The 13,350-nt window shown below is 41.3% G+C and overlaps 1 protein-coding gene across 2 annotated transcripts in view; it reads right to left on the bottom strand.

Moving 5' to 3' along the window:
• igf1ra (insulin-like growth factor 1a receptor) overlaps positions 1-12,903 on the bottom strand; it is a 127,773-nt gene extending 114,870 nt beyond the window's left edge. For both annotated transcript variants that reach the window (XM_014124119.3, XM_014124120.3), the window contains exon 1: positions 11,926-12,903. In XM_014124119.3, the coding sequence (XP_013979594.1) occupies positions 11,926-12,019 (94 nt within the window). In that variant the 5' untranslated portion in view covers positions 12,020-12,903. The remainder of the gene's footprint in view (positions 1-11,925) is intronic.
• Positions 12,904-13,350: the final 447 nt, after the last annotated feature.

Here is a 13,350-nt window from a genome sequence, read left to right as displayed (position 1 = left end):
GTGAGTGTGCTCTTCATACTGAGCAGACTTAGGAAGTTGTCTCTCAAAGACAAAGGTCAATATTTTGAGACACTCTCTTGACATGTATCTTATTAAGCTCTGGGATCCTAGGTTCCTCTCTTTTACCGAGATAACACCTCAGTTTAAAAACATCCCATCCCTCTCAGCTCAACACACAGAAAACAACACACAAAGCCACAGTCCCTGAAGCCTCTTCTGTCTCTCTCTCTCTGTTACACACACACACACACACACACACACACACACACACACACACACACACGCACGCACGCACGCACGCACGCACGCACGCACGCACGCACGCACGCACGCACGCACACACACACACACACACACCATCTATTATCAATCATCTCTGCTTTCAATTGTGTCTGTCAATTACACCAAGCAGGAATGGATACAAGTATAGCTAATGGGATGTCATCACTGAAAGAGAGATATGATAGCAGACCATATAAAAACCCAGCCGTTGTTTATATAAGTGCTTCATGTAGGACACTGAATATACTGCCCGAATGTAAACAAAACATCACACCTGCAATGCCTGTCGCCTGTCACCCTATAAATCAAAGACAATCCTTTCATTGTAACACTTGGAGTAAACAATCTCCTCTGGGTCTATTGATAAATAATGATGACAATAATGATTCTAACAGTCCATTTACACCAGGGGAGCAGAACTACAATTGTAGCCATGACAAAACATTGAATGTGTTGAGATTCTCAGGACTGTAGTTCAAAGACAAACCCAAACAAACAGTATCAACATACACAATCTCACAGTGGGAAGGAGACCTGTTACGCTCCTTACCAACTCCCTGTCCCTGTCTATATGTCAAGGCAGGTACTGGTCAAGACAGTACAGTGTCATATAGACGTAACAAACATAGAGAAAACACCACACCAAAAAAACATAGAAAACCCGACAGGTAGCCAAGAGGTTTTAAATGCTACTTGGAAGGTGAAACGATCCGTTGAAGAAATGTCTTGTCATATGAGCTCCTTTGGCTGAACCTGTTCTGTTCTTCCAGAGGCTTAGGACACCCTCTCAGTGAGCGTCACAGGGCCTGTGCAGCGAGACAAACAGTCGTGCTTCAAATCGCCCGGCCCTGATCCATGTCAACACACCATTTACCTGATACTATGATTTCTAGAGGTCGCCCGATTATGATTTTTCAACGCCGATACCGATACCGATTATTGGAAGACCAAAAAGACCGATACCGATTAATTCGGCCAATTTTTATATATATATTTGTAGTAATGACAATTACAACAATACTGAATGAACAATGAACACTTTTATTTTAACTTAATATAATACATCAATAAAATCAGTTTAGTCTCAAATAAATAATGAAACATGTTCAATTTGGTATAAATAATGCAAAAACAAAGTGTTGGAGAAGAAAGTAAAAGTGCAATATGTGCCATGTAAAAAAGCTAGCGTTTAAGTTCCTTGCTCAGAACATGAGAACATATGAAAGCTGGTGGTTCCTTTTAACATGAGTCTTCAATATTCCCGGGTAAGAAGTTTTAGGTTGTTTATTATAGGATTATTTCTCTCTATGCCCTTTGTATTTCATATACCATTTGACTATTGGATGTACTAATAGGTACTTTAGTATTGCCAGCCTAATCTCAGGAGTTGATAGGCTTGAAGTCATAAACAGAGCAATGCTTGAAGCACAGCGAAGAGCTGCTGGCAAACGCAGTAAAGTGCTGTTTGAATGAATGCTTATGAGCCTGCTGCTGCCTGCCACCGCTCAGTCAGACTGCTCTATCAAATCATAGACTTAATTATAATATAATAACACACAGAAATACGAGCCGTAGGTCATTAATATGGTCAAATTCGGAAACTATCATTTCGAAAACAAAATGTTTATTCTTTCAGTGAAATACGGAACCGTTCCGTATTTTATCTAACGGGTGGCATCCATAAGTCTAAATATTGCTGTTACATTGCACAACCTTCAATGTTATGGCAGAATTACGTAAAATTCTGGCAAATTAGTTCGCAACGAGCCAGGCGACCCAAACTGTTGCATATACCCTGACTCTGCGTGCAATGAACGCAAGAGAAGTGACACAATTTCCCTAGTTTAATATTGCCTGCTAACATGAATTTCTTTTAAGTAAATATGCAGGCTTAAAAAAATATACTTCTGTGTACTGATTTTAAGAAAGGCATTGATGTTTATGGTTAGGTACATTGGTGCAACGATTGTGCTTTTTTCGCAAATGAGCTTTTGTTAAATCATCCCCCGTTTGGCGAAGTTGGCTGTCTTTGTTAGGAAGAAATAGTCTTCACACAGTTCGCAACGAGCCAGGCGGCCCAAACTGCTGCATATACCCTGACTCTGTTGTACAGAACGCAAGAGAAGTGACACAATTTCCCTAGTTAAAAGAAATTCATGTTAGCAGGCAATATTAACTAAATATGCAGGTTTAAAAATATATACTTGTGTATTGTTTTTAAGAAAGTCGTGGATGTTTATGGTTAGGTACACACTGGTGCAACACAGTGCTTTTTTTGTGAATGCGCTTGTTAAATCACCCGTTTGGTGAAGTAGGCTGTGATTCAATGATAAATTAACAGGCACCACATCGATTATATGCAATGCAGGACAAGCTAGATAAACTAGTAATATCATCAACCATGTGTAGTTAACTAGTGATTATGTTAAGATTGATTGTTTTTTCTAAGATACGTTTAATTCTAGCTAGCACCTTACCTTGGCTCCTTGCTGCACTCGCATAACAGGTAGTCAGCCTGCCACGCAGTCTCCTCGTGGAGTGCAATGTAATCGGCCATGATCGGTGTCCAAAAATGGCGATTACCGATTGTTATGAAAACTTGAAATCGGCCCTAATTAATCGGCCATTCCGATTAATCGGTCGACCTCTAATGATTTCTGCTAATTTCCACAAAGCTGTATCTAACCTCACAACAATGACCATAACAAAAGCTCCCAGTTATCATTTTTATCTACTGATACTTAGATTTGAATTGAATGGAAGACAAAATATAGCATCTATACATTCATATGAATGACATCCATAGAACCCATACTGCACCATAGGCCAAACATTTACTCGAAAAAAAATCTAGAAGTATCCTAAATGAGATTCCACTTCAGTAATAAAAATAATCTTCAATCTATTCTGCCAAAAATAGTGAGCACATTGTTTATCAGGATGAATTTGCTCCTTTATTTGCTCCTGTCAGTGTGATGCACTTTTCCAAATTTAGAATGCAAATGATTACTTGGGTAGAAAATAGCATTTGCTTTCTCCTATCGACACGAATGCCCTGGGGCTCCACTTGTGAGCCATCGAGCTGCATGTCCTCTTTGTTTCATTGAGAATTTTTCCTCTGCTCCTTGAACAGCCAGAGGGAGGGGGAGGGGTAGAGCAACTCAAACACAAAGACTAATTTGTTTGTTAGTAAAGAGAAACTCTAGGCCTCACTTCCTGTTGGAGGCATTAATACAATCACTGGGAGTCTGGTGGGGAAGAGACAGGAGGAGGGGCAGTGGGGGATATTGTGGCAACGGAGGAGATAGGGATTCTGCCAGACAAGTCTATCTGAGGCCTTACTATCGGTGTAAACCCGTCAGCAATAAAAGGAGAAGGTGAAATGAATTACAAGTATTTTGGGAAGCTATAGTGGCAATTACCTAAGAGACCACGCTTCCTGAAATTATGAACAGATTGTCTAATACTATAACTAAACCTGTGACACTCCTACACCTGAACATGTCACGACATCTCTGTTCTGAAACCAACATAGAGGGAGAGAGAAAAGATGGAAATTAAGAAGGTAAGAAAGAAATAACGAATCCCACCTCACTGCTTTCTCACTACCTTGTTAAAGGCGTCAGCATGCTTCCGTTCGGCTGGCGCCTAGCCGAACTCGGCTAGGTGAACCGAATGAGTGTGCTTGCATACTCCCTTAAAAGACCTTCAATTGAAAAACAAGAGAAAAGCAGCAATAGTACTGTTTGTCCATTTTGAGACGCCATAGCCAGTATACACTTCCTCAAAAAAGTCAGAATCTAAGATAACTCTGTCATTAATATAGACGTTTTTGCTGAGGACATCTTAGTCACGCAATTTTACAGTATTTCTCATTTAAAAAATGTGCATGAAAATGAGCTGAATGACAACAAAGACTTCACTGAATAATCCCTACTGTTGACCAATCACCAACGAAGGGGCGTAGACTTTCAGATCTGTGCATCCTGACAAGCCTGGTCCATTTGCACAAAATATGATTTGTCTTCATACTTGCATAAGAATTCATTTAAACAGACAGTATGGGGAAATTAATACAATGCCTGCCCTGACAGCAGTCATTTCCTATTGTTGTGTAACGGCTGTATCTAGCAGTAACCACTGTCCTCACAATGGGATAAGCGCACATAGAATAAAGTGCTTCTCCCTGTCCCTGTTCACACTGCTGAGTAAACACACATATCTCCAGCGCGTAATGGGATCCAGCGGCTCATGTTCATGATTGATAACCTTGCCCTGACCTTCCACAGAAATGTTATCCCACACACACGCACAAGCATGCCCACACACACAAACGCACAAACACGTGACTCTGTAAAAGAGCCAGTGCATTTTTAGTCTGTAAAAATCCAAGGGTAGTAAACAACTTGACTATTACAATATATCAGCCGTGATCTTTTAACAGACTAAAAATGCAAATTTTGCTTTAACTGAACTTTGACTGACAGGTTAAGCTGTGCCGCATAACAGGAGAGGAAGTCAGTCCCTACGGGAAAGATCAGTATGTTGAGTTCTTTATCAAAGGTTACTGAAACCATTTAACAGTCTTGTATGAGACCATTCTCGGAAAGTAAACAACTGTATATTTTTCAGGTCTTCCCACTGTAAACCCCAGCAAGGTTGTTATGGGGAGTAAGTCCTTTAATCTGATGGAGACAAGCACTGGGGCTGGACTTTATTGAATTTAATCACCCACAAATTCATGTCCATCAGCACACATGATACTTTCCCCCAAAAATGTGCTCAGATATGCAGACAAATGTGAGCATCTGATGGGCAGTGCAAAGGCAGTGGACCTGGTCCCTCCCTCCATCCCAGTACCTCACACCTGCCACCTCAACTTCACTTAATCCCCCACATGCTGGAAGTCATCTGACCAGTGGTCTGGTGGGTCTTCACTTCAAAAGGCTCAGACATCAGACCCAAACTGGTAACACAACACTGTCACCCCCTACACGCGCACTCCAACCCCCCTCCTCGGCTCCATCGCAGCATGGCAGAGAATGGGTAAACACACACATACCTGCAGTCTTTTAAATGTAGTTTAGAGTGACATTTAATAGGTTTGCACAATCAGTTCCAATACCACGTATAGTTTACATTAACAGTTGAGCTATTGCGGTACAGCTAAAACATTAGCTCCCCACCCCTATTCCAGCATCTACAGCTTATTTATATGGTTTCATCATATCAAGTGTTACAAATCAAAGAGCTGCATATTACCAAAGAGAGGAGGTTCCCCCCCAGAACAATAATGCAAGTGATGAAAGTCCCCATTTCAATATGCATCTGCCCACAGTCTCTTGATCTGCAGCCTGTCACTGATATAGTCTGTGCAATCTATTAGAAGAGATCATATTTGCAATCATCTTGCAAATTGTACAGTACTCCACGGGCTATTAAAGCCACGGGTCACAGCACATGATGTTGTATGCGGCTGGCCAGAGATTGCATATATGCGCAAATACTCTGACAGCCCATTTTAAATAAGTGTTTAATTAAGCATTGTAAACCTCAGCTTGCGGCCTGGAGAAGCCGTAGGACAGCATTTGACTGCACTCTCACAAACTAGCACAGTGACACACTTTCCTATCCCTGCCTGCACAGGGGCATGCCAGTGAGACAGGCTGCCTGCCACGCTGCGCTGTACTGCAGTGCGAGAGCAGAACAGCGCACAAGGCACACACACACAGGCATGCCCACTGCACTGACTCCCTCATGGGGGTGAGGAACAATATGCCGGCATCACTGCCCCCTTAGCGGATCCAGGGCTAGGGGGTGGGCAGAGGCACAGAGCGAGAGACCGAGGAGTCTTACTGTCTCACCCATGAGAGAGAGGGTGCATTTCATTTTTTATTTAACCTTTATTTTGACCAGGAGTCATGCTGAGACCAGTCTTTTTTTTTTTTTTTTTTTACAGATGAGCCCTGTATACACATCAATACACATCAATATACACATAAAACTAATTCATGTCTGAGTCACTAGTCCCTGGCACGAAGGCCGCAGCACTGCAGTCCTCTGTACCCCTCAACCAAAGGCAGAGAGGGAACTTGGATGTTAAATGCAGAGGAACATCTACCCATCCCCCCCTTTCCATGTAACCTTGGTGACAGCTACTGCCATTCTGCTTTCCAGGAAGAATGGATCCAGTCGTAACTATGCATTAGCAATGCCAGGGAGTCTGCGTTAAACAAGGGGCAGGAGTCACAGGACATGAACAAACAGTGGATGCTAAGTCTAACAATACACACACAGTGAGATCTGTCTTCATTTAAGTCCAATAGTCCCTAACCAATAGTCCCTACCCAATAGTCCCTACAGGTGAGAATAGCATCATTATTCTGAATTGTAATTTTAGCCCTGAATCCCACACAAACCTTTACTTGAGCTCCAACAAGCGGTTAGTGGAGTAAAGTTATGAGTCATGCTAGCCAAAAGGAGTACCTCAAATAGTGTGTGTCAAAGTGTGGCTGGGGCTGGGGTTCGATAGGAGCATGTGTCTGCTGCCAGGCCAGGCTGTCCAGAGACCGCCCGTGTGAACAGCGAAGACCAATAAAACAGTTCACAAACTCTCCACTCTTCCAATCAACAAAACCATGTCTGTTTCCCTAGCGGGTGTATTTTTGCACATTCTATTTCCAAACACCAACTTTCTCCTCTCTCTCTCTCTCTCTCTCTGCCTCTCTCTCTCTCTCACCCTTTCTCTCTCTCTCCCTCTCTCTCGATGTATCATTGAGCCTTGTTTGCTGTATACTTGGAAGCAATGGCATGGAAAGTTTACTGTGGTGGGAGTTAAAAGGGCGCTTAATTACATTTTATTAGCAGGGACAGATTATTAAAATGCACAAGGTAAAAAGTATACAAGCCCTAATGGAGCATGACCATTCATTTGCTATGCCCAAAATAATTGTAAATTCTATACATAAAATATAGTCCCTGATTAAATTTAGCAGATTTTTTTTTACTTTTGAGCAATATCATTCTCATGTACACTACATGACCAAAAGTATGTGAACACTTGCTCATCGAACATCTCATTCCAAATTCATGGGCATTAATAAAGAGTTGGTTCCCCCTTTGCTGCTATAACAGCCTCCACTCTTCTGGAAACGCTTTCCATTAGATGAACATTTCTACGGGGACTTGCTTCCATTCAGCCACAAGAGCATTAGTGAAGTTGGGCACTGATGTGTGGCGATTAGGCCTGGCTCGCAGTTAGCTTTCCTACTCATCTCAAAGGTGTTCGATGGGGTTGAGGTCAGGGCTCTGTGCAGGCCAGTCAAGTTCTTCCACACCAAACTTGACAATCCATTTCTGTATGAACCTCGCTTTGTGTAAGAGGGAATTGTTATGCTGAAACAGGAAAGGGCCTTCCCCAAACTGTTGCCACAAAGTTGGAAGCACAGAATCATCTAGAGTGTCGTTGTATGCTGTAGTGTTAAGATTTTCCTTCACTGGAACTAAGGGGCCTAGCCAGAACCATGAAAAACAACCCCAGACCATTATTCCTCCTCCACCAAACTTTACAGTTAGCACTATGCATTGGGGCAGGTAGCGCTCCTTGCATACACCAAACCCAGATTCGTCCGTTGGACTGCCAGCTGGAGAAGCGTGATTCTTCACTCCAGACAATGCGTTTCCATTGCTCTAGAGTCCAATGGTGGCGAGCTTTACACCCCTCCAGCCGACCCTCGGCATTGCACATGGTGATCTTAGGCTTGTGTGCGGCTGCTTGGCCATGGAAAGCCATTTCATGAATCTCCCTGATGAACAGTTCTTGTGCTGAAGTTGCTTCCAGAGGCAGTTTGGAACTCGGTGGTGAGTGTTGCAACCGAGGACAGTTTATTTTTATCCGCTATGCACTTCAGCACTCTGCGGTCCTGTCTTTGAGCTTGTGTTTGCTACCACTTCGCGGCTGAGCCGTTGTTGCTCCTATACGTTTCACTTCACGGGCAGCTCTAGCAGAGCAGAAATTTGACGAACTGACTTGTTGGAAAGGTGGCATCCTATGACGGTGCCACGTTAAAAGTCACTGAGCTCTTCAGTAACACCATTCTACTGCCAATGTTTGTCTATGGTAATTGCATAGCTGTGTGCTCGATTTTATACACCTGTCAGCAACGGGTGTGTCTGAAATAGCTGAATCCACTCATTTGAAGTGGTGTCCACATACTTTTGTATATATAGTGTATATTCTGTACACTGTTTATTGTAAAAACAGATGGGCTGGCATCAACACTAATTTAGAGTACAAAAAATCGTTTAACCATTAAATTAATGTAAACAAGATTTGTTGCTGAAGTGAAATGGTAAACAAACATGTTTATTATCACTTGTTTACTGTTGTCTAGGCTGTATTGGTCTGACAGAAAGTTCTGAGCTTGTTTCCAGTCCCTACACATGATAGTGAGTTATATGTTGAGAAACTCACCACATGGCTTAGAGGTCAGTGTTAATGGACTGAGAGGTGTCATTAGCATGCTGTGTGTCAAGACACAGTTCAAGAATAAAATATTTTCATGGGCTTCCCTACAGAGGCGGTGGGACCTTGCCGGGCTCAGCAGGGTGCTGAGAAATGCCCCACTCTGTGATTCACAGTGGTGAGGACGCTGGCCTGATGACACTGGTCAATAGCTCTCAATTGAGTCCTCCTCCTTTTTTCATGCTAATTGAGGTCGTTCCCTGTCTTCTTTCCATGTGAAAATCATCTCCATTATTCCACATCCCCTTCCCTTCCTCTCCTCAGTCCTTGCACAGCACACAGTCATTCTTATCAATGACATCCACAGGGCTACACAAACACACTAGCTAGTAAGTATACGAAATCAACCAGAAATCAATCACATAGATAAAAACCCTTCATAAAGTATCCAAGTGCAAATGTAATTTCTGATGGATACCCATAACCATTTATAATGTAAATGCAACCACCAAAGTACTATAGATATAGGCCTCTATCAAAAATAAACAGCACCTGACAAACAAATAAATAACACCTGGCTGACAGTAGCTTGTAATAAAGACTGTGTCTAAGTACAATCTGTGTCTAAGTAATTGTCTCACCAATAAACAAATTGTCATGCCCTGACCATAGAGAGCCCTTGGTTCTCTATGGTGTAGTAGGTCAGGGTGTGACTAGGGGGTGATCTAGTATGTTTATTTCTATGTTGGTGCTAATACGGTTCCCAATTAGAGGCAGCTGTTTATCGTTGCCTCTGATTGGGGGTCATATTTAGGTAGTTATTTCCCCACCTGTGTTTTGTGGGATATTGATTGATTGTTAGTGTGTTTGGGCACTACATCCTCACGGTCTTTCTAAGTTTTGTTATTTTGTTTTGTTAGTTTCACTTTAATAAATATGTGGAACTATACTCACGCTGCACCTTGGTCCGCTCATTTCCAAGAACGTGACACAAATGACACCCCCTTATTGAGCAATTCAGAAAGTTAGTTTGTGTAGGGTCTTACTAATCTATCGATTTTGCAGGAGACATGATTCCGTCAGTGTTGGGTCCCTTTTCTCCAGCACACGGTGTTTAGCCTTAGAGATTCCACTAAGCAGCTTAACAGCAAATTTAAACAACATCAAAGTCAGACGTTACAGTAAATATTCCTAATATATTTATTCCTCAAGTTATTATCTTTCTATTATTTTTCTATTATTCTCTCTGCATTGCTGGGAAGGGCCAGTAAGTAAGTGTTTCACTGTTAGTCTACACCTGTTGTTTATGAAGAAAGTGCCAAATAAAATTGTATTTAATGGTAACAATCTGGCCATACTCTATTCAGAGGGGACAAAGTCTTCCTAAACTCACTGAGGCTCATTCAAGTTTTCCCATTCAGATAATACATGACTGGATAAAACATTTTTGTTCTATTTAGGTCATATACCTTCAACTGTCTTTACAGGTGTACATGAATAAGACTGGAGAATTGTATACTATGCAAACCTTAACATAGGTCCAACTTTAAGAGAAATATTGACAAAGGAGCTTGCTTCCAAACGTCAAGACCACTTTATTCACTCTTCAAAAAGACCTGTCCCTTCTTGTCCTGCCACAGTTGTCTTCTCCACCAACTCACAAGCCATTGCCTCTTCATAGAGACTACTCAAAACATGATGAAGCACACCATTTACATCAATCAGCACAATTAGGAGATTCTATGACAGGTTATAGGAACTATTGTGAGAGAGAATTGCAAGATGGATGGGGAATGTAGTTCAACAGTCCTCAAAGCAGAGGATGACCAAAACATTGGGAGATCTGAGCTCACGTCCAATGCATTGTTTTATGTAATGGAATATAACCTATTTCTTTACACGCTGCGCAATCCTTCAAAGTCATTGTGCTGCACTTGTGGGAACTACTTACATGTTATTTAAAGTGAATTGTTCATTTCTTTAACATAGAACTTGCATGTGGATGAGAAGTATTGTAAATAGAGAGAGGACTGAAAAGTAGCTCCGTTGTAAATGTGATTTTCCTGAACAGGTCATCTGCATTTCGTGTGTATTCCACCAATTGCTTGCTTACTCATGGCATAAACAATTGTTTAGCCTACGCGGGAATCCAACGACCTTGTCCCTGTTTCTGAATATCACACCACTTTCAAGAGGTCGCACAGACCTGTGGTAAAGAGATTGAGGCCTGTATCTTTATTTGAATACATAGAAGTGGGTAAGAGACTCAACTTTACCATTTTATATTTTAAACTAATTCTGGTGAAATAGCCTACTACTAGGTTTCCTCCAGAATGTGCAACGTGACACCAAGTCCTATATACTATTATAATACAATAATAACAATCGTTTTCTGTATTTGTTGTCAGTACATCAAAGGCCAAAAGCGAAGATTAGGCCTATATATGACAGTATTTTCCTCTAGGCTACTATGCTTGTGGATGTGCATGCGCAGCATGAAATTGGTTCGACTCGAAACCGTGCTTTGCCACCACCACTACGAATGCAAAATGGCCACATGGTTGAAGTAGTAACCTTCATCAATATATTCATCCTCGTTCGTTTGCGGAAAAGCATAATTGTAAAGACTCATTGTTACGGGTGTAATTCACTCATAGCCTAAGATTTATCCAACATGAAAAACATAATTTGTTTGTAAGCTACTGTGGAAATCTAACAATTCCAATGACTAATGTGATATGTTTACATTATGCAATGTACCATATGTTCAGCAATTTTCAATAGCTAAGATTTGTTTTAATCATACATTTGCTTTGGCTATTTACGCCAAATGTGCTTAATCTCTGAACTCATATGAGCCTGGCTATGAAGCCTACAATAACATGTAGCATGTAGGCCTATGTATCTCTTTAGTGTCATGTAGCCCATATGATATGGACCAAAAATGATAGCCCACTGATACTGTAGTCAGACCAACAATACAGCTGTAACTAAGTAACGTTAATAATAACAGATCAAATAGCTACAATCTCAAACGATAAACATTGTAACAGCAGATGTCATTGGCGGCTAAATGTTGAAGCATTGTAACGGCTCGCATGAACGAGGATAAAACCAAAGAAACACGCCAACGAATAGCTACAGTATTATTTTGATTAGGACATCACAATGACACTTACTTTTTCCATTTGCGGACAACAGGCAGATAGCGGAGACAGACAGCATCAGACCCCAAAACAAGGTCGAATTATTCCTCTCTGTCCCAGATCTCATTCCTGATCAATTATTAACCTCACTAAAAAGCAAATAACTTAATTCCAAAAAAGTGGAAAAGGGAGATGATGCCACCAAGATCACAAAAAGTAAAATACACTGTTTGACAGGTCGATTCAAATTCGTGTTTAGAGGATAGGCTACTCTTGTTCCAAGTCTCACGGTTTTGTGTATACGGGTATTATAAAAAATATATATATATAAGATGAAATAAATTAAAACAATTCGTTATTCTTGCCGAAGACAGAATGATTCAAGGGTGGCTGGCAAAACAGACATCCGTGCCACTGATTTTACTCGACATATGACAGTAATCCGCATCCTCAGTCTCCATCTCTTGAAACATCAGTAATGGTGTGCACGAGCTTTTATGACTGGCAATCGAACGAGATTCACTTGTAGACCAAAGAGTCTTCCGATCTTCTATCGTTAATTTCCGTCTGAGTGATGGGCATTAACAATAGAGTCTAGGGTGGAGGCTGAGATGGGAAATGAATGAAAACGTAACTCTGCTCAATAAACCCTCTCAACAAGACGCAATCCAAAATATCCGCCAGAACATAAATGGTTTCACCAATCGCACCCCCTTTTTCTCCCCCCTCCGCTTTCTGTCTTCAAGGTTAACGCAGTCAGTCGGCTCCTTTTTAGCTGAAAAAAATAGTTATGCCACGCGAGAGTAGACTATCGGGCTTCGGTTGGAGTGGAGTATGGTATACTTGCACCAAACTCAAGCTTCCGTTATGTCCTGTGAGCCGTATATGGTTGATGATGTGTATTTTTTCGTTTTATCGTACAGCTCCAGTAAGCAGCTATCCTATCACTTGCCCTCGTTCTCGGTCTAGTCCGTAGAATCACTGCTGTAAACAAGAGTCAGGTCCGCTCACATAGAAACACAGCGCTAAGCATAAGGCAAGTCATGGAGAAAAGCTGGAATGGAGTAGGCCTAGCCTCTGACATGGATAAGCAATGTTTAGATCTCTTTCCACTTAATTCATTCAAAAGTATGCAGTCCTGCAAAAAAAAATGTACAAATGACGCAAAGGTTTCCAGTAGATTTGTACACTGTTATTTATAGCACCCTTTATATAGGCTACAGTTAATAGCCTACATCTGTAATAAACAGTAACACATTGGTTGCATGTGTTTATATAGGCATATGACCAGACTACACTATTATTCATTATTAGACTACTTTTGTTATTACCAGTGCAGTCATGGGCAAGTGCCAAAAGTGCCACTGTTTATTACATTTATAAACTATCTAAACTAATAATTAAGAGTTTATAATCTACGTGTAAACCATTTCTAACCATAGCCAACCTTAATGTAAA

This window comes from Salmo salar, chromosome 10 (genome assembly GCF_965601325.2).
Source record: "Salmo salar chromosome 10, fSalSal1, whole genome shotgun sequence".
Taxonomy (NCBI): Eukaryota; Metazoa; Chordata; class Actinopteri; order Salmoniformes; family Salmonidae; genus Salmo; species Salmo salar.
The sequence above is the reverse complement of the archived record's forward strand: the minus strand, read 5'-3'. Positions and strand labels throughout refer to the sequence as shown.